The sequence below is a fragment of the Nyctibius grandis genome, chromosome 9 (genome assembly GCF_013368605.1).
Source record: "Nyctibius grandis isolate bNycGra1 chromosome 9, bNycGra1.pri, whole genome shotgun sequence".
Lineage (NCBI taxonomy): Eukaryota > Metazoa > Chordata > Aves > Nyctibiiformes > Nyctibiidae > Nyctibius > Nyctibius grandis.
In genome coordinates this window covers 26,301,928-26,329,641 of record NC_090666.1, presented here as the reverse complement: position 1 = coordinate 26,329,641, position 27,714 = coordinate 26,301,928, and the positions used below count along the sequence as shown (strand labels likewise).

The following is a 27,714-nucleotide window of genomic DNA, read 5'->3' as shown; positions in this document are numbered from 1 at the left end:
TCTGAAGAAGAAAAAAAAAAAAAAAAAAAAAAGAAAGAAAAGAAAGAAACATTGCTGTGTGGTCTGGTGAATATATGCCATTAGCTCCGTGTTCATAGGTAGAAGCTTTTGTGGCCGCTTGTCTCTTTTTCTCCCACGAGGTGTTGTGCTGACCTGGGAAAAAGTGGAAGGAACTGGTATTAACTGGAGGAAAATGATTTAACTTCAAGTTCATGCTTTTGCAGCGAGCTGGATTACAGTTTATCCCTGCTATCTCTTTTGCTGTGTTTGTTAGGAAAAGTGCCAAAAACTTTAAAAATTTTTTCCATTTACTTATTTATGCTTTGCTTTGCCAAGGAATGAGAAGGCCTGCCACTTTGAGCAAGCGTGTGAACAAGAAAGGCGAGGGAACCCAGGGTGAAATTTGACGTGGAGACTTGTGTACAATGCAGGATAGCCGTAAACATCCCTTGAATATTTCTTTTTTCTTTGCAGTGGAGTTCATTATGCTCTGAGGATGCGGCTGTAGGTGAAAACAAAGACAGTGCCACAAAATGAGTGTAGTTTCAAAGGCTGGCTGAGAACAGAGAAAACAAACTATATGCAATTTAAGTGCCTGTTTGCATGCAGGCTACCACACAAGCCTCATACACCATATGATGTAAGGCAGCGGAGATGACCTGATTAGCAAAGCCCTCACAATGAGCTGAGGAGATCCCTGCTGTACCAGTGCTCCCTTCCTTGGAGACCTGTGACTAGTCCCAGCTGAAGGAAACCTTCCCGCAGCAACAAGAGCTAGGGGAGGGTTTCTGAAAATGGCAACGATGGTGCTCTGTGTGTGAAGGTGAGGGAAGTCAGAAGAGTAAACAGCCTGCACAACTTTGCAGAGTAACTGGCATATTATGAAAGATGCAACATGAATGGCTTGGGCTTTGTGAGCTACGTTTGCAGGAGTTGTGGAGCACTGTGTGTTTGGGGAGGTTGCATTTCAGCAAATGGCTCGCTCCGTTCTGTTGTGCCGTTTATCCTGTTGGATGGAAGCCATCATTCAGCAGAAAGAAACACTAGGTGAGATAAAGTGAGTGATCTTCCAGTTTGTAAGCTCTGGCAGCCCTGCTTTCATACGTGCTGAGCAGGCAGAGGTCCACAGACTTAAATGGGAACTCGTGGTGCTCAGCACTTATTACAGTCAAGTGTTTATTATTCCATGTCAGAGAAATGGAGACAAACATTTATATACGTAAGAAGACATACAAGATACAATGCTTTCTATCTCTTGTGAGTACGTATAAATATAAACAATTGGTATGAGGTTTTTTGGTTATTTTGTGCATTACTGTGTGGGGAGACCATGCAGGGCTTGTGGCAGAAACCCAGGGTTTTAGGTGAGGAGCGCAGGGCACTATTTCTGGCTCCATCCTAGCTACTTGTGTGGCCAAGTGTATTAAGTCCTGCTCCTGAAGACAGGACACCATTTATTTGAGCTTCATTCTCAGACTTGCTGAATACCCCAAAAGGCTGCTATTATTAGAGGGAACTGCCATTTCTTAGCTCTGAAGGTGGGCTGTCCATAAATTACCAACGCGTGCTTTCCACAGGGAGGTGGGACTAGAACCTTGGCTTTCTCCCTGCCAGGCTGCAGAGTTCAGAGCTCCCACTCTTCCAGCCCCTCCACCGAGGCTGTGTCCTCTTGGTCATGAGGCTGGTGATGACTGTGCCACCCACTGTACCCTGGGCTTCGCATAAGCATCGGATGGCTTCCCATTGCTTTTCTTGCTGCCCTGGTGGGGCAGGCCCCCTCCTGTTGACCTGTTTCTACCTTTCTTCCTCCCCTTGTTGAGGTGGTGGTGGCTTCACAGAAGAAGCTGTTAAGAAAAATGTATCTTGTCCTTGCGGGGTGATTTGTAATTACATAAAGTTTATGGCATCTTTTTCATGGCCAGCAAGAGGTTGCTTTCATCCACGTATTTCCCTGTGCATGCTGTTGGTACCAGGGTTAGCGATGTGGAGCAGAGAGCTGTCCCTGGGGCATTGTGCTCTTCCACCACACTGGGTGTAGGTGGGGATGGCCATCCTGTGCCCAGACTAGCACAGGGCACTGGCTGGGGCCAGGTCACGGTCAAGCTCTCACTGTGCCGTTGCACAATAAATGCATCTCTGTGGCAACAAAAATATCAATTCCCTTCTATAAACAAAGTGCTCCAATATTTCGTAGTTACAGACCGTTTTGGTGACAGTGCCTGTTTTGATATTAGTCTGCTGTGATCTGATCTGGCTGCGTCCTTGTTCTGGATGTGCTTTGCCGTAATAGTACTTTCATTCCTTAGCTCCCATTAGTGCCTTGATGAATAGTGGAAGATGTGTTTCAACAATTTTGTGATTAAAAAGCAACATCTTACTGTTGTTTGGTCTCTGGTGCCTTTGCCCTGTTCATTAGCCTTTACTTAGGAGTAACAGCAATGATTTAGAGTTGCAACATCAACATCAGTCTCTGAACCTTGTGTTTTCTTTAACTGTAAATTCTGGGGAAGGAGGAGAATGGAGGATGAAGGAGGAAGTCTAAGTAGTAGGGTTCGTTCTTCTGACATTTCCAGGCTGGCTGTTTGAATCTCTGATGCCTCACAGCCATCAGACACATTTACTCCTAACTGTCTCGTTGGGTTTCCGGACAAAGGCCCCTTGGGCGTCTGCTCTGGATCACGCCTGGCCAGGGTTCAGAGACACCGGCCAAGCACAGGGCACACATTTGCGCTCCGGATCCACTGCTGTCACCAGCACTTGTGCTAATGGCCTTAGTACAGAGGTCAAAGACTGCTTAGATATGAAGGCTGAATCACCTCCTTTTTAAATCCCTCAGCAGGATCAAGGCTTAGGGAAGCAGGCAAGTGGCCTTGCCTTCTGGCTGACAGTGTGGTTGGAGACTGTGACGCTGGGACTGGCCTTTTGGCAGTTTCGACCAGCCATTGAGGCATTGAATGGGGGGTGTCTGGTGATTAAGACACCCCTGCACCGACACCTCTTTGTGAAAAAGCCTGATGCATTCATTTGCTTTAAAGATTTGCTGATCCCACAAGCTCCTGATCGTTTGAGGAGGTTTATCCCGTGACCCGACGATCACAGAAATCAGCAGTGAGCCTGTCAGTCTAACCAGGCAGATATGAAAGATCTTCAACTGTGCTTATTTCACTTGCAAATATAAATAAGCCAGCAGCGTAGCTCTCACTTCAGACCTGTTTGCCTTGGCAGTGTCCCATTTACGTGAATCAGAAGGTGGTAGCAAAAAGGCACTGGAGGCTCATCCAGAGGTTGGTCTCCCCTTCGTCAGGAAACTTGCCCGTGCAGGCAGGGTGATTTGGAGATTACCGACACAGCCCACGAGCCCGACTTCACCAGGTCCCTGCGTTTTGAACAATCCTGCCTGCAAAGGGCATTTGTTTCCATGAGCTGTTGGCGGTGCAGTGTCCTGTCTTTGGAAACCCTGTGTCTTGATGCACGAGGCAGGAGAGACCTGGAGGAAGCAGCTCTGGCTATGTCCTTTGCTCTTGTGGCTTGGGCTCCTTGAAAGGCAGGGAGCTCCTGTGTTTCAAGCTGAGAAGCAGGAGGTCAGTTCTTAAGCCTGCTGCATCTCTGTGACTTTCGGTAGGTCTCTGCATCACGCCATGCCTTAGTTTCTACACTGTAAAATAGGGATAGGAATTAGGAATTTAAAAAAAAAACAAACAAGGCCTTGAAGAAATACGCAATTGTAACTTGTGGTGCCATCACCACCACGAGGCCCTCATATTGGTTTGAGCTTCGAGGCTGTACTTTAATATTGATAATAGTAGAAAATTATCATGATATTAGTAATTGGGAACTTAGAAAATACACGTTTTTAATTTTTTTTATATTTTTTTTTTTATTTCAGCAAATTCAGTAAAGCTAGAAATGCAAAGTGATGAGGAATGTGACAGGAAGCCCCTGAGTCAGGAGGATGAGATCAGGGCTCATGATGAAGGAAGCAGCCTGGAAGAGCCCCTCACTGAGAGTAACGAGATGGCGGATAACAGAAAGATCCAGGAGCTATCGAGCGAGGGAGGAATCCGGCTTCCGAATGGTAAACTGAAATGTGACGTCTGTGGCATGGTTTGCATTGGGCCCAATGTGCTAATGGTACATAAAAGGAGCCATACTGGTAAGCAGCTGAAAGAAAATCTGATGACTGCCTGTGGCGTCTGATGTTGATATGACCTGACAACTCTTCTCTCTTCCCTTTGCATTCATGGGGTAGCAGGAGAGTGGGGAGGGGAAAGATGGGCTTCATTGATTTGGTTCTCTTCCTGCTCTATGAATCCTGGTGATGCTGTGTTTCTGGCAAGCATGGTGCTTCCTTGACATAGATTTCCAGCCTTTGGTTCTTAAAAACAGCACAAAAGTCTGGAAATTGCCTTTTTTACTGTTCTTGACCAGGGCAAGATGGTGAGAGTCATTCTCTGACATGGGGGGGTGTGTGTGTTCACGTGTGTGCGCATGTGCAACGCTTTTGAGCCTTTAAGGTGAGTCCTAGATGATCTTCTCTTGGAGGTGCTCACAGGTGGACAACGCCAGCAGCTTCCTGGGGATCTCACACCTCCTTCGCAAGTGGCTGGGCATGATGCTGGTGGCCCGGCAAACCTGGGATTAGCAAACCCCGCAGGGGAAACTCGTTACTGATGCCAGGGTGGGCTTGCCGCTCATCGTGTGACAGCTCCATGAGGGAAACCTCACCTGAACCGCTCTCGTGGGCTAGCGCTTGGCTCCCTCTCACCATCCAGATACCATTTTTGTGGCACCTTTCAATGCTTTCACTCTCCTATCATTTATTTTTATTACTATTAGTACTACTACTGTTTGAGGACCAAACCAGCTTACTAGGTTTATGGATTTGAGAATTCAAGAGGCAGACAAAACCTTTGCAATACACTGATTGAGCAGGTCTTTGGGGCCTGAAAGATGAGGCCTCAAGTTCAAAACTGGGAATTTCAGGGGAGTTTTGGCTAATATGACAAACTGGGGTGCCCAAGAGACTGGTATTCACTCGTCTCTGCTGCTCCTCAGCTGAGAGTGACAGTTACCTCCAACAGGAAAAAGCACAGATGGTGCCAGAAGACAATGCTCTCTGGTCTTGCAGAGGTCAACCAGGCAGAGCCTTTGATTCAAAAAAAGCACTTAAACTTGTGCTTAACTTTCATGAGATTTAAGCAACATGTAAGTCACCTGAAGTGCTACAATATATGCTTAACTTAAGGTAACATACTTAAATCTTACTAAGGTTAAGCACAGGTTTCTGTGTTGGAGCCTCAGTGGGTGTTTGTTCTTCATATTTTTTGGACAAAATGAAAGGTATTTTGTTTTTTACCTTTCTCTGCTATTATTTAATGGGGTGAGAGACTTACACTGACTGTTAGATATCTGCTAAGGTATAAAAAGAAAAGTGGGGTTTTAAGGTAGAGTAAGAAAGACTTTGTGTAATCCCTTTGGAAACCTAGTAGTTTGCAGTCGAGTAGTGTGCTCTTGATGGGAAAGAAATCAATAGAATTTATGTACAGAGGAATAATAAATATATATTACGTAGTTGATGCCCTGTATATAAGTTGTATTGATAACAACAGCATAAATGTATAATGCAAAGCATTGCAGTGTCATTTATGGTGCAGTCATGATTTTGAACAGCAATTATGACAGGGGGAAAGCATTAGCTGGAGAAACGAAATCTTGATTAACAATTTGACATGCTATTACTAGGAAACGGAAAGAGAATGTAACAGACTGAGTCCCCAGCTTTCAACCTTCTTAAAAGTTTTCATTGGCACTCGCACATATCTGAGCATATGTATTGTAGGTGCATAAGAGTCCACATATTTGAACTTGAGCGGCTAAATTAGGCCTGCTAATTTTAGATTTAGGTACTTAATTGAATGGTCTGCATTTTTTGAGATACTGAATAGCTAGCACATCTTTTATATACAGACAAGCTGCCTTTTTCATGTTACAGAAGACATGCAAATTCAAAGCAACAGAACAAAAGCTCATCTGCGTGCGGGCAGGACGGCTGTATGCGGGGGCATGGGTAGGAATTGCATAACTGGTAGCTTTTTCCCTTGGGCTACTGCTGGTCCCTCAGAGAGCTCTGACTCTTTTCCCATCTGAGCAGAGGAGCTGTGATGTGTACACAGATGATTTCAAGCATATAGAAGTGGCATTCCTTTCAATGTGCAGCTCGGTGCTCTACTCTCAGTAAACCAGTTGGCAAATTTTGCGGGGATGTTTTTCTTTTTTTTCCCCTCCCTCCTCACGTTGTTTGTTTGTTTTTTAATACATGCTGCTCCTTCACTGTCCACAACAGAAGGAGAAGTTTGCTTGGATTTCCACATCCTTGATTTTAGGGAGTATTTTTAACATACTGGTATCTATTAAAGTGCAGTATTTTAAAATATATTGCCACTTCCTCGGCAGCTGGGCACGATGGGCTGGCCCCAGCTCTGGAATGAGCCCTGACCTGTGGGTTGTCTGGTTTTGCAGCCCAAGGGAGAATGGTGGAGGGAAGGGAGGTTGTCCCTAGTGAGTGGAAACGGATGATATTCTTCATCAGCTAATGCAACTGGCATGTAAATCCTTACCTCTTAAAGCCAATTTAAGTATGTTCTGGGAGCTGAATCCTGCCTTACTCTCTTTATCTGAACACAACCAAAGCATGGTCTGGCCAGTTGTTTGCATTGGCAAAAACTGAAGTCCTTTTCCCTTCCCAAAAAACCTGTCAGCATTCTGTGTAAATCACACAAAACGCTGTGGTCTATAGTAGAGGCTGTAATTTGCATGTATGCTGGGATGAGAGTGTGGCTTTCCTTACACCGGGGACCCAGGCTTTGCGAGAAGCTGTGCCATATGGCTTTGACTTCGTTACACTCCTAAAGGGGCACAGTTCTCTCCAGCCGTTATTCATCTGTTTCTGAGGAGCAGTTGTCTTCCCTTGCCGTGTTATGGTAGTTCAGCCAAACAGATATAGGGATGGGGAGAATAATGTGTGCCATGGATGAGGCCAGAGTAAATGAGCTCGGTGTCCCATCTCTTATGCTCATGTGCTGGAGCATCTGTTTCCTCTGATGCCTGCGGTTGCCCCTTCCTATGATAGACCAAGCTGGGGATTTCCCGTTCATCCTTCAGATCCGCACAAGCGCTGCATCGTGCACGTGGTGCAAGTGATGCTTTGGTCCACGGCACCTCCGTCACAGAGCCCTTGGCATCGCTCATCTGATACCACCGAACACAGCATCTCTCTGAAACACTGATCATTCAGGTGAAGCGTTTTTGTAATCTGCATAGGCATCAGGAGAAGGCTTTCTATTTATTTGTCATGGCTGACAGAAAAAAAATAAAATGCTCAAAGTGGGAATTAAGCGTGATGCACTCCCTGCTTTAATGAGCGGGGCAACCCCCCCACCCCCTCCCTCACGTGCCACATTCTTGTGTCAGAAAAATAGCATGTGTCAGGTTTGATTTATTTTCCTCCTTTCCCATGCTGTATTCTTTTGGTCCAAATGTCATATTCCACAGCACATGCCCCGAGTTGCAGCATCTTTATCAGAGCTTTTTGTTACTGCAGGAGATGACTGGTCACATAATATTGCCACTGGATACTCCATGGGCTTGTGCTTGGGGATGTTGAGGGAAGGGGAGAGGAAGAAGATAAGGTCAATAATCCAATTTGTCTGAGGTAATGAAAAGGAACTCCAGTGATTTCTCACCTCTTCGGGCTTTCTGCTAGTAGGCCTGGATTAAAATTTCCTTGCTTCTCATTTTTGGTAAAGCAGAAGCCATTTGCTGGTATAGCCGTGCTGCTGCCTCTGTGATCTGCGAGGTCCACGCGTTGTTCTCACTTGCGCTGTGAACTGTGATTTTTCTCCACCATAACATCCAGTCCTTTCCCTAGTCCACTGCTGCATTTTGAAACACTTCTTATTTCTGAGGGAGGGCTGGGATCATCCTCATTGTTTTAAGAACACCCAGAGGTTAAATGCTTTCTCTGGGTGGACGCAGTGGGACAGTGGCAGAGCAAAGCCAGGTCCCTGGGTACAGGGCACGATGCAGCAGGGATAGCAGTCTTGCCCCACTCTCTCTTTGGGCTGCTGATAGGCTATTTTTAGCCTTTTTTTTGGGTAATAACTGCAGGAGGGTCTCAGATCTTTGCTTGTACTCCACGTGCATTTTAGTACCACGAAGTCAGTGAAATGAGATACGTTATATGCCCATGAGGAAAATCCTCAAGCTCTGCTTTAGCATCCGTAGCATTATAACTGAACGTGTGCAACACTGGAACTCTGAATGACATTGAATCTTTTTCTTTTCATGCAGAGTTCAAGTTTTTGGGACACAATTAATAAATGAGAAAAAAACCAATTGTGCTGTTCAGTATAAAAGACTTTTATGCCTAAAGCAGCTAACCAGGAACAAATTTAAACAGTCATATTAACACATTACAATTAATTCCATTGGACTACCTGTCTTATTCCTGTAGTAGAAAGGTTTTATTTGGTTTAATTTGTAATTTGTAACCTAGTGCAGGCTCCTACCTCTTGCAATATGAATCAATTTGGTGCTGAATCAAAAACTGTAGGGCCAAATTTCTCCAAGTGATGTTTTCTACTTAGGTTCCTAAATCTAACTTTTCCAAAAGTCTTATTTTCTACTTAAGCTTAAGGAAGGAGAGCTTAGATTTTTGAAATCGCTCTCTGCATAAAGATGTGTTTTACTTGCAGTACTCAGTAGCTAAACTCTTCTGATACATTTTACCAGTTCACTAAAAGGATTTTTCTCTCTTAAGAATATGGTCATAACTTTGTGTACAGAGGACACTTGGAAATCACCCAGGATTTCCCAGGAATTTTTCATGAGAGATTTGGCACTACTGTTTTATAATAAATTGCCCTATCTGGAAGTAGGTTTTTCCCAACAAAAGAAAACCTAGTGAAATCACCGATTTCAAGTGATGTGCAGCCCGTTAAGTGAATCTGATAGAACTAAGTGGGTATGTAGGCTAGATAGTCCCGAGAATAACAAATACAGAAATGGAGCAAAGTCTGCTGCTCTGTATCTCGCTCGGGTAAAGGCAGGTTGCAACTCACTGCCTGTCAGTGCATCGGTAGCGCAGCTGATATTTCATTTGTGCTTCTGGGACAGAGCAGAATCAGAGCGGTTGCAGCATCTGATGGATCGTGAGAAATGTTTCATTTTAAGTGAATGTTAACCAAAAGCCTGCTATGGAAGGGTAAAAATCAATATTTATTAGTATGAGCAAATGCTTTCTGATGGCAGTATGGGCACAGTCATTTTACATTAAGAGGTTAAAAAAAAAAATCCTGTTTGAGAAGTACCTAAGCTATCCTTTGCATATCAGAAGTATGTGCCGAACAAAAAAGGCTGAGATCTGAGATATACATTTAGCCAGGACAGATGTTGAACATAGTCCTGCTGGACCGGGTTCTTCTACATAGGAGGATTCTATCTTGGCTTTCCTTGTTATTATGAAGAGACCTTAAACCCAGCGTTTTTTAAAAAAAGATAATTAAAACACTCATAGGGAGGGACTTGAGCACTGCTGTAGAAATAACCAGGCCTCGCTGTTAACGAGAACAACTAGGGCATTATTTTGTGAGTTGCTCTCTTTGATTTCAAAGGGACAGCCAAGGGTTATGAAAAATCTAAGTCTCCTTGGTTGAGAGATCTGCAGGCTCTTTCTCCTCAGTTAAATTTCTGTTTTGATACAGAAAATAACACTGATGTATTTTGCACCAGTATGAGATTCAAAGGATAACTCATACCGAAACTTCTGCACAGCACTTCCGTGCTGAGGCGGTAAAGGAGAATTATTGCACAGGGAAGCTTCCAATTAAGCAGAAAAAAGGAGTTGGTTTGCTTTCTGAAATAACATTTGACATATACACGGTAAAATATGAAAGCTATTAGTAGGAAGTTAATCAGTTCATTTGCCTGGTTTCTAGCCGCTGTATCGGCTAGACAGCGTTCGTAGCTTGTGCTATGAAGTATTACTGTGATTTAGAAGTAAATATTTGAAATGGCACCTTTTAATACTTAACTGTAAAATTATAAACCTCCATGGATTTATTTATTTGTTTAATTTAGTTATTAGGGCTGTTCCCTGGCACAAGCCCTTCTTACTAAGCCTTTTGGAAAGGTAGCACTTTGCAGCTCTGGCTTACCTTGCCTTGTCCATTTCTGAATTAACTTTAGATAATTAAATTCCCTGTGCTGGAGAACAAGGCTTTTTAGGCATTCTTGGTTTTGCCTGGCTTTAGATCTGAAATCTGGAATTGAAAAGAAACATCTTTTTTGTTTGGTTAGCTGTTCCTCCCCCTCTCCCCACTCAAAGTCCCTTTTTTTTTTTAAAAAAAATTACTAGGGTTTGAGGTTTTTCTGCCCTGGTTTATCTCTAAAATAGAGAAAAGGTTTAATACTTAAAGTAGGCTAAAAATATTTTGCAGTTACATTGTAGTCACATAGTTTCCAGTGCTGAAAAGCAAAAAGCTTGCTTAGTCACCGTTCAGTACACGTTCTTCTTGTAAGGAGTTCTTATTTTAATAAATCAGTGTAAGTATATAGAGTCAGATGGCAAATACATAGCTATAAATGGTGAAAAACGTGCCATGCTTGTAATTGTCATTACCCTCTTGTAGTCGTGTATGCCACCTGTTTAATAGGTCTATATTTTCTGCTATGTCTGTGCTGCCATCACCCCCAAAGAGAGGAAAACATTTTAAACACAGTCAGGGACTGTCATGCAGAGAAGAAATGTATTTAAATACTTTTTTGTGAGTGGATGTTTAGCTTTGAAGTCTGATTAATTTCAGCCTATGGATAAAAACTTTTAGTTTTCACAGAAGAGTAAGGGAAGTGAGTAAGGATGTCAAGGTTGTTATTTTGTTATTAGGAAATAATGATACTGGTGAACTGCTTACAAACCTACTAGGAAAAGGCAGCAGGAGAAATAATTGGAAAACAGTCTTCTCAAGGCACTGAAGTGATAAAGAAGGCTGGTTTCCTAGTATCTGGAGTGGGCATCAGACAGGAGAGTTCTTGGAAAACCAGCAAAATTTTCTTACTCTTCAGTCTTTACTTTTTTTGTGCACCCTTCTATTGGATAATGGTCATGTAGATTAGCTGTGCTAAATGTAAAAGCTGCTAATCAATAATGCGAAGGTGTGACTAAAATTAACGGTGGTCCCACAAACCGTCAGCTTAAACAAGGAGCAGGAGTCAAATGATTGGACAAAAGTATAACAAACAGATCAAAGCAGTTATTTACTCGTAATTAAGCCGGTAGGAAAAATGAATTCATGCTGGCTTTAAATAGATAGAAAGGTTATTTAAGGTAAAATGTGCTATTGTAGCAGATTGTGTCTGTTGCAAGAGAGGAGCAGAGTATTGGTAACTTTGTGGTGAGTGTTTTCATGTCATCTTTGCCACTGAACTTTAGTGCAGGGATTATTTGAATTCCTGACTGAAGGCTTTCAGCATCTCTTCAGCTACCAGTTTATCAAGGAATAATACCTGCTCATCTGTGGTCTCCAAAATATCAAAGATATGCGGGTGATGTAGTGGATAAAACACATTAACTGCATAGTTTTAAATACAGTAGGAGTAAAAGGAAAGACTTTAGACTTGGTAAGAAACTCGCTACCTTCTTTAATGTTGTCATCCTGAAACTGAAGCTATCATTCCTGAATACTGAGAAACATGTCAAAGGAAGGGGTTTTGCCTGTTTTCTCAGACAGCGAAAGCAAAACAGAAAAGAAAAAAAAAAAACCTATATATTTTTCTACTGCAATCTCTTCACATATATCTGTTATGGACATTTTGAAATTATATAAGAAGATAATGGCTAATGAGATCCTTTAAGTATAGTGTGGGAGTTTAAAAGGGAAACCACAAACTCTATCAATTCCAATGAGCACATGCTCAGTGTATTGGAAGATGAGCTTTATGCCCTGATTTTTTTTAATCATTACTCCATAATGTTCTTGGCAAGATTGTAGGAAACTTAGTATCTTCTTCAGTGCCTCTGCAGTGGTTTCAGATGTAATTTCCAGCTCACACACGTGAAGTTGCAGAAGTATGGTGGGTATATGGCACACCTGCCTTCTGCTTCCTTCCTGACAGGACCGTAATGCTGGCAGTGATTTCAACCACTAAAGCAAGAATTGCTTGTGGACATCTGTAAGAGATCTCTTCCTCCCTCTCTTTCCATTTGAATCAACACACATATGTTGGACTTTACACTAGACATATGAACTACTTTCATAGCATTATAGCTATAAAAACATAGCATTAATTTTGTGCAGCAAGGGAGTAATCATTTTAAAGCAACTGAAAAAAGCTTTGGAGAGGTGTGACAGATCACAGAATATGTTTGTTTTTCACGAGAACTGTGCTTCAGGCCACTGAATTCAACCTCAGAAAGTCCCATCAGGCATTGGCCAAGGCTCTGTAATAGGTGATACGCTGAAAAAAATGAATGAGACCACATGCATCTGAAATCTGATGTTCAAGAACTTGTTGAACTGGGACCCTAGGTGGTGAAAACATTTCAGCATCTAAAGCCCAGCTGCAGTAAAGTGCTTAGGCAAGTGGCCAGCACAAGTATGTGCTTGTGCCCTATTGATTTGCACAGTGGGACATAAGCAGATTAGAGCTGACTGCCTGCCCAAGTATGCTGGAGCAGACTGAGTGTCCTCAACAAATGTTGACATGGAGTGTGGTTTTGATGATATTTCACAAAACCTGTGTGAGTTTGTCAGGGTTTTTGCTCTAAATAATAATAATTTTTTTAAAAAGGGTGTTTGTTTTTATGGACCCTATCCTAACTGCCCAGGGCAAATATGAAGGATTAACATCAAAATAAGTTTTGCGTGTGTGTGTGTGTGTGTGTGAACGCATGGGGTGAAGGGAGAGGGTAAAGTGTAGCTTCTGTTAATTTTTTTTTGTCGTCAAACAAGTCTTTTCAATTAATTTTGCTTAGAGCACAAATTTGCTTATTTCACAGTTTAATGGTATAAGACTTTTCTCAGTGTTTGCTACTGTCCAAAGCTTGTGAGCCTGATCCTCGCTTACACTGATTCTCTTCAAACCACTCTAGCAATGCAAAGCAGCCCTCAAAAAGGGATTTCAGTTAAAGTATAATGTAAGCAAAGGATTTGGTTTGGAGCAAAGACCTTAACGTCTGTCCAAGTCCAATTGTTATGATCAGTTCTAAATACTCATATGGATTGGACCCATACTAAAAATAAGTGCAAAAATATAGAGATAAATACTACAAAACCACAGTTATGGATCTAAATTTTGAGCAGAGCTCATCTTTCATGAACGATAAAACCTCTGAGGTGGAGAACTTTAAGAAAATCAGGCTGCATTAATCACCTCAAGGAAAGAGCCTCAAATCGCTATTGGAGGCTTTGCCCATCGTGCAAAAGAAACAGCCTCTGACTTTAGCACGTGCCGTGTGATGGTGGTTGTGGGGACTGTGCGTGTAAGATGGCACTGTTACAAAGAGCGGGATAATGGGCTTCATGCATCTTCCAGTGTTTCTTGACAGATCTCTCCCTTCCTTTTCCCTTCCAGGTGAGCGCCCCTTCCACTGTAACCAATGTGGAGCTTCTTTTACCCAGAAGGGGAACCTGCTGAGGCACATCAAGTTGCACTCTGGGGAGAAACCGTTCAAATGTCCCTTCTGCAGCTATGCCTGCCGACGGAGGGACGCCCTCACAGGACACCTCAGGACGCACTCTGGTGAGCCCGCCTTATCTTCTCTTCCCTCTTGTTTTTTCTGTTGTCATTACTGTTCAAGTGAAGCAGGTTGTGAAAATAACTGTGTGTTCCTGGTGGCTCTGTACCATCCCCTTCAGATAGCGCAGCTCTGAACTTTGGGAAAGCCTTGATGTGAATCAGAAAAGTTGTGGTTCAGCCACACCTCTCCTTTTGTGTTACTGAGCTCCTCTGCTGATGCTATCGCATTTCTTTTGAATGTCTCCTTGGGTGTATCCAGGCTTCACTGGCATATTGTTTTTATGCTCTCAGCCCCAAAGTGGCTGTGAAATTCCAGAGATCGAAAAGAATAACTGTGTGCTCTTGGAAGCCTGCTTTGCAGTTCATACCCATTTCTTCATCTAATAAATGCCATATGCTGGTGGAGTTCATACTTGTTCATCTTTCAGAAACCTCCTAACTGCATTTTTGATTCAGTTACATCTTACTGTAAAGTCCTAATTCATGGCAGCCACAGCACTCACTCTAGAGCAGAAGGTGGCAGAGAGAGATTAGGTTTGTCTTGCCTTGCTACTTGATAGTATCATGTCTATATCAAGTCTACTCAATACCGTTTCTTGATATATTCTAAAGAAATACCCATCACGTAACTGCGTGTTAGTAGTCATGTTGGTAGCCCTGACGATCAGGATCAGATGTGTTTCTAGTGCCTTTACGCTACACCAAGGGGCCGCATTCTCCCCACTTACTCATTTGTGTAGGACTCTTGAGTAAGACCTTAACTTGCTGCGTTTTTTATCTCCTAGGAAGTTCGACTTTTGTGTCCAGGCCATTTATAAGAGACTGTTTTTCATTGTTGAATGAGCAGAGATAATTGGACTGGTTACAAATGACAGCATTACAGATGAACTTTTTTGAGGTGTTAGCAAATGTGTGACTACTGAAACACAGTGGTTGAAGCTCAGCCGCAGACAGAAACTCTGCATGTGAAAATGTAATCATGGAGCTTCCTGACTCTTTATATGCATTTCTTCTACAAGCTCAGCCTCACTTCAGTAGAGGTTTCTGGTTTATGAGCATTAGGTTGGTCTTGATACAGGTCTCGACATTTCCAAGAATCAGAAACGATAAGCTAGTAAGCTTCTCCAGGTAGACTTTGGAGTACACAGGAGAATGTATTGATGCAAACATACTGCTGACAGAAAGCATGAGCTTCCAAGGGAGTGCAAGTGTGGAACTAGGCTGAGAGAGAATCGCTTGAGAGTTGTCAGCCGAGAGGATTTGATCTGAAAGTCAGAGGGGAAAATGTCTGTGGAACTGTGAGGTGCAATTTTCACACATCTGAGCAGAACCATAGTTTCAACTTGAAATTTAGTAAAAAAGAAAACACAATAAAAATATTCACAATTAAAATAAAAAAGGGAGTTGTGACATAAAATAGCCCACAGTACAGAGCGTGAACATTGTGGTTGAAGATTGTTTTTGTAATATGAATATAGATTTTGTTACCTAGATACAGCCATTGATAGAGAATGTTTGTTCTTCCTGTGTGAAAAGTACGTGGCTGATGTTTCTGCTTTTTGCATGAAGATGAAACGTAAAGGTGTGGGATTTTCACCAGGCACCTAAGGTGCTTAGGCACACGAGTTCCCCTGGACCTCCTTTCCCAACTGACTCAGATGTGTTCAGTTGTGCTCAATTTGTAATTTTATGTTTCATTTTCAGTGGAGAAAGCATCATCCCTCTAAGCAGTCATCTACAACAGTTTTCAGCAGAGGGCCAGCAGGAACAGACAAGTGCTCCCACAATACTCTCCAAGAGTGTTCTTAGAGTAGCACTCACAAATGAAGAGCTAAAAACCTGGGATATTGCCCTAAAACCTGTCACCCACCTACACCAAGGTGAAATGCCAGTCTGAATGTGAGCATGGAATTTAAGGTGTCTTTCTGTCCCTGTCATGTAGGCCAGCTTGGTTGGTTTATGTGTACATATGTGAACCTGGTTCATGGAGAAGATGGGTAGATGTTCCCTAGAGATTTTAAACAGTTTCATATCAGTGTACTGCACAAGCACTTTATGCTTAATAAAGCACGCATCAAAGTCTGTAAGTAGACCTTGAAGGTATAGCAAAGCTAGTAAACTTCATTGAAGATCTTTTCCAACCTAAATGATTCCATGGTTCTATGAATGTTTACATCTTCTGCTATTTCTGACCAGAAAAGAGGATATCAGATAAAATACGGAAAGAAGAGGTTGAAAACTATTTTGAAATATGAGACTTCACTGTAGTTTCAATCTGGTACACTTAATGTCTAAATTGAGGTGAGTCTGAATATGTTTTTATAGTCATAAGAGGAAAGCTCTTTAGATCAGATCCTCAGCTGATATAGATTGGAATTACATCCCCTAAGCAAGGAAGGTAGTGCTATTTTGCACCAGCTGAGAATCTGGCACACGGTTTCATAAATACAAGACCAATTTCCTTTTTTATGTTGTATGTCCTTTTCCTCCTTAAATAAGAGAGTGCTGTTAAGCAAAAAATCCCACTCTTTTTTTCCTTCCCAAGAAGGTTTGAAACTACTCATTTTTTATGGAAAGCAGGGTATGCAAGAAAGGAATTGAAGAATTTTTTTTTGTCTTTGTTTTTTTTTTCCTCCCAGCTAGTTTGATCTGTGAATTTGAAAGCACTTTGTTTGTGTCACCACTTACTCAGTTACACCCTCTCACTACTGCCAGTTAGTCAGTTTTTCCTGTGCTTAGTGCAGGGTTTTCATACAGTAAGACAGGAAAGGTAAAAAAATAAGGAAATGTAATTGCAAACAGAAATTAGCAGAAGCATCTAAGAGACATCTGAAATAGCTGAAACTACTATTAACTTAAAAAAAAAAGACAGCTTTTTTTTTGCTTTGGATGATTTTTTTTGTTCATGCTTTTAATATTATTTCCTATTTATTTGAAAAAGCTTCTAAGGATCACAGTCCACATTTTGCCTCCCCTTCTAATGCAGAATAATATCTTACTATATAAGTGTTCCCAGAATGAGCGATTAACAAACTATTACTTCGTATCTGTAATGCTGCTGCTGTTTAACCCTGAATAATTAAGGACTTACCTTGCAGTGATTTATCCTGCGATTATTTACCTTTTACTGACATATGGAGTTCTGATGAACTTTGTGTCTGTATTTTCCTCCCACATGCAGCTTCTTTGATTTCAGGAATATAATGATGCCTTCAGGACATCAGTAGGATAACGCCTGGGGAGAGATTCATGCTCAGAATTACACTAAGAGTGGGCATGAGCCTCAAGGCACTTACAGGACTTTCTGGTGTTGTTTTCAGAATTAACTCCGTAGTTCCACAGCACAGGTAACACAGGAGAGATGCCTGAGTGGGCTTCCAGTATGTGACTGTAAGGACAGGTTGTAGAGGGCTGTGGCAAAAATAGGTAGCCCCCTCCTGCAGGATGCACTTGACAAACCAGCAGGGATTGGCTTCACCTTGCCTAGCTTTTGCTGTTTTTAAAGAGGAAAACATCCAGGCAAAGCCGATCTCCTGATGGCAGTCACAGAGTACCTGCTATCTCACCCTGAGACGTGTCCATCTTCTCTATCATCTCTAGAATTGCACAATGAGACAAAGGCAGATACAAAGCAGATGAGACGAATTCTGCTGTAGGCAATTAATGAACAAAAACCAGAAGTTTTAAGGAAGACAATTGAACTGACAGGTCAGTCTGATGGTTAAAGCACCTAGATGTCGACCTCCATACTTTGAAAGCTATGACATACAACCTGGTGCTGTTTTACCCTGAAAAGCCAGGCATCCTCAAATGAGCACGTAAAATTAGCAGTTATGTTTTGACATGAATTTCTCTTGTGTCTAAAATGGAGCCAAGTCAGCCCTCTTCTCATAATGCTATTGTAAATGTGAATGCTTTGATAGTTCTTAAAAAAGTCAGGCTGCAATGATGAGCAATCGGGAAAAGCCCATAGAAAACATTAGTGCATTAGTTTTCAGAGCAGGGCTTGGGGTGTAAGCCTTAAGTAAGGGATAGAATCACTTGCTAAGGGGAAAACAAAGCACAGAACAGGTTGTGATTAAGTGAGAACCATTCATCCTTTGCACTAAGCAAGGATGGTCCTGTAGGCAAATTATTTTGTGATTTTTGTGATTAAAAGACTGTCTCGTTATGCATACACACAAACTGGCCACATGAAGCCTTCTCAGGCAACCGTAATTCTGGAATTTCCTGACTTTTCTCTTTATCTTGACAATTTCAATCACATTCCCTTACTGTGGGAGTATGTAAGTGTTATTCAAATACGAAAGCAGTTTTACTGTTTATTTCTTCCTAAAAACCGGGTAGTCAGATCACTATTTTTCCCTGTCACAGAAGCTTTTCCTCACAATACATTTTAAAATTTGCTTCCAAGCTACTTCTTTCGTGTTTAGAAAATGCTTTTTTTCCCTTTTCTGCTTTTAACAAATATTTGCTTTTTCCTCCCCCTCTTCTTCCTGCATTGCGGCTGCACATTGTTTGGTACTGCCCAGCTCTTCAATAGCACTGAACTAATAGTATCATTTTATTTGCAAAAGAAAAGCAGTGAAGCATTTGTTTTGAAAGGAAAGGCTTAGGCAAAAACTCCCAAAAGCACAATCTTAGCAAACTATGTACAGTGCATAAGATAAAAGGCACGTATAATTAAAAAGGTAAATGCCTTGTTTGTGGAAAGCTAGTTTAGTAACTCTATGTTTCTTGGTTTGCAAGTCTATCTTTCTCATCTCTACTTCTCCATAAGGACTTTCTTCTCAGCTCCTCCTGTGTGGTAGTGAGCCATTCGAGATGTCCTACATGCCTGCAATTGCATGGCTGTTGTTGGTAGAACTGTCAAGTGATATCTGTGTGTGCAGCTGTGCCCAGAGGCAGAAGGAACCTGGTTCCTAATTCTGACGACATGCCTGACTCAATACATGTTTGGGAGAGTCATCCCACCTGTGAGTGTCTCAGTCCAGCTGAAAAATTGGATGAACAAGCACAGTGCTGCAGAACACAATGCTGTGCATGAAGTCCTGCCTGTCAAAAGCCAGTGAGAATTACTGAAACAGTGGAAAGGATGGTTATTAAGAATAATGGAGAGGCAATGTTTTAAACTGCTTTTTTCATCTTGAGGAGACTTTTACCACTATTAACATCTCCCTTCTCAAAAGGCCCAGTATCTACTCTATAACCATGTTTTTGAGGATGGGAACATCATAATTAGAAGAATCTTGGGACCTGAAATTCTCATTACACTCTGAGCTGGACTGACTCAAACACATCGTGAATGGGGAAAAAAAAAAGTTAAATGTGAACAAGTAGGATGCTCTCTGTGAGAAATGAAGCAAGTATGTGAAGAGGCGAGGGGATATTTTGCATACAAATCCCAGTTCTGCAAGTAGGTTAGCAAACATCGTGTTTCCTCAGTTGTGATGACCTGGTGGGCATTTATTCTGTTGATCTGATACTTAGAGCTCTGTTTAATCAGGCAGAGCTTCTCTTCCTCTCAGGTTTTCTTATGCTGTTTCAGTTAAACTCAGAGGTATTAACCCCATCACAAAATCATTCTGTGTTTTTCTTATCAGACTCTAGGTTCCAAACTGTTACGAGCCTGTACACAATAGTGCAGCAGCTCTGCTTTCCCGTTAATGCTTCCAGTACCTAGGGGCCTTTGCTGTGTGTTGTAGAGTGTCTAAAATCTCTGGTGTTCTGCTTTTGATATTGTTTGTATGTGCATTTTTGGAAGGTGAGATCAAAATGTGTACAAGGGTAGGAGTTTGGTATGCCAGATCTTTCATCCCCTACGCATCCTTATTTAAAGTCTAATCCTCTGTAGAGCCAGCTTGTGTCCCATGCTTCGCTAAAGCCCCATCTGAACCTGATCCTTGAAGTGGTGGGGTCCTCTTCACCTCCAGAGCACTACTGTGACAAGTATTAGTATCAGCCGTATGAAAAGATGATCTTTTATGTGCTCAGAATTATCTCTGTATACAAGCTTGGTCATGCTAAGCCTTTTCTACAGAGCATAATTATCACTGAGAAACCATCTTGGATTTAAAGATGCTATAGGATCACGATCTTTCTAGAAAAAGTACATTTGGGCTTTGTTTTTGGGGGGAACTTATGAAAAGATATGGTTCCACTCAAAGCAGGAAGTGTTCACTTTTTGCTTGTTGGACTTTTAAAAGTCTTGAAATTCCATAAAGATTCCGTCTTATCTGTGATAGTTATGGATCAATCTTTGACTATTCAACCCGGGGAGATCTGTTTCCAACAGATAAGAGAGAGATAAAGGAGAAGTGGTCCTGGACAGCAAAGGTAGATGTGCTGTGTATGAGCTTCATGAATATCTCTCTATCTTGGGACGGGGTATCAGCTTTTTCTCCTTTATTTCTTCCCCCCCCCCTCTCTCCAGGGTGTGTGATTGAGATGACAGGGGAACAGATGCTGTGTGGCTCTCTGCTTCTCATGGTGCCCCAGTGTAAGCAGGAGGTGGCGTGTTCCTTTAGTGCTTGGGGGCTCCCTGTAAATTGGCTGAATAGAGGAGGACTCACCCACTCTGCCAGCGGTGAGACACACCAACACCATGGGAGCATCCTCGTTCTAAATATCAGTTCACAGCAAGATTAGTAGGTGCTAAGATTTATCATGGTATCTGCGAGACAAGTCTTGTGCCTCCTGCTATCTCTCTCGGTGGAACGTGGCCTTGTTATGTCTCTGCCACCTGCAGGTTTACCAGCAAGTCCTCTGTTCTTCAGCAGGGACAAGGGGGAGAGCAGGTCTGGAGGGAAGTTGCATCATCTCCTCCTTTTCCTGATCATCCAAGTTTCCTCTCCTTAATGAGACAGGGTGGCAGAATTGTGTGTTTGGTGTCAGTTTAAGTGTCTAGACCCTTGGCAAGGAAGCGCTTTGTGTTAAGGCAGGGCAGATTTCAGTTCTGCAGTGCAACAAGGTGCTTACAAGGAGGGGACAGAGTGTCCTTTGACCCTTTCTTCAGACCTCCTGAACCTGCCGTCACCTCATGCAGAAGGTCAAATAGCACCGTAGCACGTAGGGGTAGCAAGGTCCTTGTTTAGACAGCATCATCATGGTGTAAGATTCACATGGGATCATCTCTCATTAATTTTGACCAGTTCCTTTCTTCCTGATGGAATGCCTGTGCCAAGATGGAAGTTTGTGTTTGAGATGGGACTGCTGACATCCAGTTTTCTGCATGTTTTCTGTCTCCCCTCCATGTTAGCAATTCACATCCTGGGATCATCAGCCAGATTCTGTCCCTCTTTGCGTGGCTCAGGCCATGTACAACCACAATGAAGCACCTGGTCCTGCCCTACTAGGCTGCTCTTTGGAGAGAAAATGGACACTTCTCCACTGCTGTGTGATGCCGATTCTTACGCCAGCCATCCTGCTTTGGAGGAACAAATGAGACAGTGGCTTTCTTTTTCCTCTGAGATTTTATTCTGCCACAATGATGCTATATGTGGGATTTCACTGGCATCGAAAAAGCAGATGAATGTGATAAGACTTGCATATAGAGGAGCAGTCCTCCTAAACAGCATGCCTAACCTGTTTTTTAAACAGAGAGACTGTTTCTATCGCCTCCCTAGGGAGACAATTCCACTTCCTATCTGCTTTTTATAGCTGTGACTCTCATCCTGATATTTAACCTAAACTATCCTTTCTTTTGCTGCTGAATATTGTTCTTCCTAACACTATCTTCTGTGGCTGTGAGTAATTCCTGTGCTCAGTTTACACTGTGATAGGGTGTAGTCGTATGTCTGGCATTGACTCTGTTCTAATCTGTCTTTATCTTCCAGTCCTCTCATCTCTTTTTTTTAATTACTAATTTTGAATCTTTTGCTACTCTTATTCACTCATTTATGAGGGACCTAAATTGTGAAGTCATTTTATGCTTTGGAAACACGGGCCAGTTCAGATGCAGACCCCTTCACCTCATCTCTGCCTCAGTTGCCTGTCAGTGAAATTGAAATAAGGAGCACTTCTCAACCTTTCGTGATGGTGAGAGGGCAGGATGCACAAATGATTGCAAGGTGCGTGCACATTTCTGCAATGAAGGTCATGTAAGTACGTAGCAGACTATTCCAGCATTGCTGGTGCCCCTGCTGCATAGCATTGCATATTATCTCCTTAGTTTTACTCAGCCTTTGTGCAATAGTGAAATGAGATAATTACAGAGTGGAAGGAATAATAACTTTGTATTGTTACCATAACCACTGAGGTATTATACCCTGATACCGGTGCGATTATCTGAGACACAATAGTAAGGTGATTATTAATAATGCTAAAGGACTTGCTACTTAGCCTGCAATTTTTGCATCTTGTTTCTTTTATGAACCCTATCTATACTATCAGCCCAAAGCCTGTGTGAAGTTGTGTATGTGTTGTTGCCTCATCGTTATCTGTTTTTCGATGATGGCAAAATGAAATAGGAAAAAAAACCAATGAGACCCGGTTGGCAAATTCAGGTAGCTTCATGGGAATCACTTGTCTTTCTGCACCAGAACTACTATGGACAAGCTGGCAGGTGAGGGTCTAGCAGCTTAGATTTTTAAAGATGTGTAGTCCTTTCCGCTCCTTTACTTTCAAGCTATAGAGGCCTCTTTTGGCCTTGTTTTCCTTGTCATCAGGGATTGCTTCACAAATCCAACACTTTCATGCTTGGATTGGCATATGGGCATACAAAACTGGAATTTAAGGTGCAGCTGTAAACACAGGTGTTGCACAGCCAGGCTCCAGACCATCCTTGGGAGCTGGGTGTCTCATTGCATTAGAATAAGCTTGAGGGACGTGGCACAGTGCATCAGGAGTCCTTCTGAGGTAGCTGCAGTGGTTTTGCGGAACAGAGATCCAAGAGGTGACTGAGAGCTTTCTTGTGCACTTGAGATGAGAACGCAGTTTTGACTTGACAAAGCCACATCTCAGTAAAACCAAGACCACTTCTTGCACGTACTCTGTTTGAGCAGCAAAACACCACAGCAGCTCTAAGGAGGAAAGAAGCTTTTTTTTTTCCCCTGAGAAAATTATTTTCAAGGGCAAAAAGCTTTTGTGCATTGCAACAGCAGTTGTGTATCCAGCATTCGGACCTGGCCTTTATCAGTTCTTGAAGGAGTTTGTGAAACCTTTCAGCTTGAGAAAGTTTAAGCTTGGAATCAAATGGTGATTTGAGGCCATCTTTCATTGCTATCTCAGAGCTGGTTTATGGGGCAGTGCGAAATGGAGAACCGTCACTGACATTTTTGTTAATATATGAGTGCTTTAAGGTGTAAGAGAGGTATTTTTGCCATCTGGAAAGGAAGCCAAGAGAAACTAAAGGGGAAGAAAATAACCCAGTTAACACCATGCCACAACAGAGCTGAAGAAAGCTGCTACTGATATATTCTCCTGAGCTCTCAGCAACCTGTAATTATGAATTGGCTTACAGCTAAGATATTGATGGATATCACTCAAGAAGGAAAATGAGAATGTCTAGATTTTTTTACAGTGAACCTGTACTGAACTCTGTGTGACTCTCCTCCTATTTATAACCCTGTGTGAAGTTCAAGGAAACTTGTCCTGGAGGTTTCCCATGAGAGGGAACTGTGTTTTTACCTGACTAAAACGCTCTGGATATTTTCCCATTTTTTATTTGATCTAAGTGTGAACTTTCTCCACCCTCTGCCCCTCCTTCCTTTCTGGAGTGGTTAGAGAGATTGATTACAGCCAGGATTACACAAGAGATGCCAGTTGCGCACATGTTTTGCATAACTGTGCTGTGTTGATTTCAGACAGAGTGCCCCAAGTTCCCTCCGTGCCTTGCAACAGAGAGACAAGATCTCTATCTTCATTCCTGAAGCTGGAGAAATGCTGTTGAGGCCCTGCTTATTGAAACTTTGACAAAGAGCACCTGGCTGGGACGTTCCCCAACCACACGAGTTATCTGTACACTGCGAAGCACTCGCTTTCAGAAAAGCTTCTACGTAAAGGTTGTTTGGGCTTTTTGTATTAAATATGCAAGAGTCGCTCTGCCTCTGTGGGAAGGCCTGCAAGTGATCGGTGGGGTAGGGTAATTGAGTAGGATTTTCAATGTAAGGCAACGAAGTTCTCCAGGATGCTGCTGCTGCTGCCCCAAGACTCCTGCCCGGAGAGCCAGCAGGTCTGTAGTAAGGATGGGGGAATGTGCTCCCCAAGCACATGTCCTTTCCCTCACTTCCAGTGAGACAGGCATGAATGCTCTCACATGCTCCTAGATGGTCGAGGGCCTGTCGTAAGGATCCCGACCAGAAAATTAAGACAAACTCATCCCAGTGCTGATTCTGGGGCCAGTTCACCATAGTTCTTACCTTCAAAAGCACTGAGGTCTGCTTCATTTCAGTGAGAACTAGGGGCTTTGACAGCCTGGGTCTTAGCCTGTGTTTCAGTTCCTTTTGCTGGGAAATAGGTACTTTCTTCCTCCTGCCTTTTTTCAGTTTGGAGTAGAAGTCTAGGACAGCACGGGGTCTCCTCCCAGCCGAACAGGACCAGGGCTGTTCTGAGATGCCTGTGGCACAGTACTGTATCATGAGATAGAGCTGGTCTCATAGGTATGCAGAGCCCAGACTATTTAAGGACTTCAGGCTTTTCCTAGAAAATAAAGGACATGCAAAGGGTATACTGCTGAGAATCTGATGATGAAATTTTTGTATAGAAAAGCAACATGGGCCACAGGCTCTCTCACTTGGATACCCTTCGTGTGCTTGCATTTTGCTCGTCTCCTTGGAGACAGTGGCGTGTCTGGGAGCAGCTAGCCTTGGCTAGGAAAGGCCTGACATTTCTGGTTTGTGGGATGAAGCTGTGCTGCTGAATTTTCCAACAACCACAGAGGCATGATTTGATAGGAGCATAAGCAGTTCTGTACAAGGTTATTGTGTGAGCATCTGTCTCTAATACCTCTCTGGGGACACTGCTCGAGTCCCTGGTGCGAAAGATGGATTCAAAGATCCTCGAGGAAAGCCTAGCAATCCCGGTCCCTTGGCTATCAGAAACGTTTGTGAAATTTCCCCCTTCCCTTTCCTTCTGCCGAAGAGCTGAGTCAGCTGGACTGGCATGTCTGGAACTCTGTGGCACCGTGAGCAGGCAGTCTGCCAACTGCATTACACACTGTGTCCAAAGGAACACGTCACTCCTCCCTCTCTCTCGGTGTTTTTTTTTTTCCCTTTGCAATCTCCACCCTCTCCCTTTTATTTTTCCTTGTTGATCCGTGTAGGTGAGTCAGAGAAACCTGCTCATCCACAACCTGTTCCTTCTTGCCAAATCCTGGAGCAGCACTCCCAGTTCTTGTTAGGTGTCAGGAATAGGTTATGAAAACAAAAACTAATACAGGCAGTGTACTGGGTATAGAGTGCATACTGTAAATGAAAATTAAATGCATGGTGAATGTGCCACTTAAAATGTGTTCCTAATAGAGTGATGGCTTTTGTAGGAGGCACTTTATTCTGTGATTCATATATAATATTAGGTTTCTTCCTATAAAACACCAGGAGGGAACAGGGAAATCATTTAAGACATAAGCAAGAGCACATTTAGGGATAAAAGCCATCTTAACTCCCCTGGATTTTAAAACAACAGGAGAGTGGAAAACTTATAGTAGGAAAATAGATGGTTCATGAAAGTGTTTTTGAACAAAATGTCTGAACTTTTGATATCAATTGTAGTTGTACTAATCTGAAGAAACTCCATGGATATGGGCACAATTCCTCAGCATTTATACTGTTGATGTGTTTCTAACCCCAGGAGTTAAAAAATCATGAATCTGGATCCCCCAGATCATAGACGCTTACAAATGAGAGTGAAAGGTGATAAATTGGCCTTTTTATTTACCTTACGCTATTTATTTAATGAGTGGGGAGGGAGTGAGAAAACATGCAAGCTAACTTTTCTCTTTGGTCAACTGACTGCAGGAGCTGGAATCTGAAGGGAAAACATAGTGTTGTATCTGACTTAGGGTGAAACTGCAGGTGTTGGTAACACTGTAGGATCAGGTGTGTCTCAATATCCATAGCTACGTTTCCATCAAGTAGCATCAAAGGATTGATTTTCAGCATGTTTTGTTGGAATGAAGCTGCTCAGCTTCAAAGAATAGATCATCCACCAGGAAAAGTGCTTTGTTTGACTTTTATGTGCCACAGTAAAGTGTCCACGTTAGCTATATTGTGAAAAATGTATCCGTTATGTTCATATCATTAGTCTTCTACAAGCAATGAGTTTGTCCCAAGGGCTAACGATGAGCCAACTTCAGGAGACTGCAAGTACAGTTTTGGTTGAGCTGCATGAGATTTCTGCCTTGATCAGCATGAGGTCCAGGATGAATTTGACCTGGCTGATGTACAGTCCCTGACATAGGATCGCATTATTGGTGAAGAGAAGGGAAAGGGCCATTTTGTGTCAGGTAATATATAACTCCTAGTGAGAGACAGTCGTTTCTCAGAGAGTTCAAGTCCAAGACAAGAAGGCAGAAAGGTTTGCTGCCCAACCACCTTCTGCAAAGGATGAACCTAGCACACAGACAAAAAGGGACTTGTCAAAGGCATTCAAGACATCTGTGTTGCAGACAGGAATGAACCCAGAGGTCCTAAATCCCCGTCCGCTGACTCAGTTACAAGACCTTCCACACACCAAGAAAAAAAAACAGAAAAGTTAAAAAGTAAGAAAATAAGAGAAAGAGATTTTTCTTCTCTTCTTTTTATGCTCTTTTCTTCTCTTCTTTTTATATCCTTTTGCTCTCGATTCAGACTTCACAGAGAACTCACCTCTTTTAAATAGCCTAGTGGAGCCTTCAGTATGAATTTTTGTTTGGGTTATTTTCTGTCAAGGAATGCAGTTAAGCATGTTCAGAGTTTCCTAAATTCCCCGTTTTTACAGGAAACCTTTTGAAAGTACTTTTGGATGTTTAGAGCGCTCTGTTTTGTGTTCTCCAGCTTTTCTGTCTTTACTTTCAGCCCAAGCAGTTGCTTTTTCTTTCCTCCTTTTTCTTTTTCTTCCTTTTGGTTTAATTTCACACCCATATTTAATTTCCTTTCATTTTGTCTGCCTCCCTTTCAGCCACAATAACAGTTTCTGAATCTATCTGGGGCTTGTAGTGCAAAACTAATCGCACCAAAGAAGAAACATCCTAAAACTCCAAATCTTTCCTCCCTCGCTCCCTTCTCATTCTCTCCACTGAGCAAACCTAAAAAAATCCTGGGTTTTTAGGAAGTGCTCTGGAACTGTGGTTATTTATTTTTTGTGTTACAAAAACCATAAAACTAGGAAAGATATTGAGGCTAACAGGAATTGCTGGATTTTGTTACCCAGAAAAGTTTAATGTCGCTTCAATGTCAGACATAGACACTTGATGTAAAGGTTTGTGCTAGAGCAGAAGATATCCAGTATCCCCGATTCATCTCTCAGAGAGTTAAAGGATCCCATCATCCTTTAAAAGACATCTTTACTGTTAATTTTTTCTGTGCTAAGAATTCTTTTCATAAAAAATCATCCTGGCTTCCCCCTGCCAAGTACTATGGCTAACTTTGAATGTGGAGCAGTGAACACCACAAGAGTTGGTGATGAGTGTGGTGGGGAAAGGAGGCATCTGTCCAGCCCTGGTGGCAGCAGATTCATTTGCCTTGATGAAGCTGGAGTAAATGTGATGGGAGCTGGGATGAGCTTTTGGGAGCAGGGAGCTGCCCCAAAAAGTCTCTTCCTGGAGCAGTGTTTAGCAGGAGATTCTCCAAAGTACGCAGCACAGCGTGGCTCAGCACTGTCTGCTTGAGAAAAGTCCCACCCTTATTTTGAGCTCCTCTGTAACATTGGTGGTAAATATATATGTTGGCAGGCACGTTGGCAGAGAGCAACAGGAGCAGATAGGAAAACTGTGTAGGTAAAAGG

At 42.5% G+C, this 27,714-nt stretch overlaps 1 protein-coding gene across 6 annotated transcripts in view; it reads left to right on the top strand.

The window, feature by feature from the left end:
* Window positions 1-27,714, top strand: part of IKZF2 (IKAROS family zinc finger 2) — a 109,396-nt gene that overhangs the window by 57,340 nt on the left and 24,342 nt on the right. For 4 of the 6 annotated variants that reach the window (XM_068407552.1, XM_068407548.1, XM_068407550.1 and 1 more), the window contains exons 3-4: window positions 3,887-4,153; window positions 13,630-13,797. In XM_068407552.1, coding sequence (XP_068263653.1) covers window positions 3,887-4,153; window positions 13,630-13,797 — 435 coding nt within the window. The remainder of the gene's footprint in view (window positions 1-3,886; window positions 4,154-13,629; window positions 13,798-27,714) is intronic. The other 2 variants (XM_068407551.1, XM_068407549.1) reach the window with 1 other exon arrangement.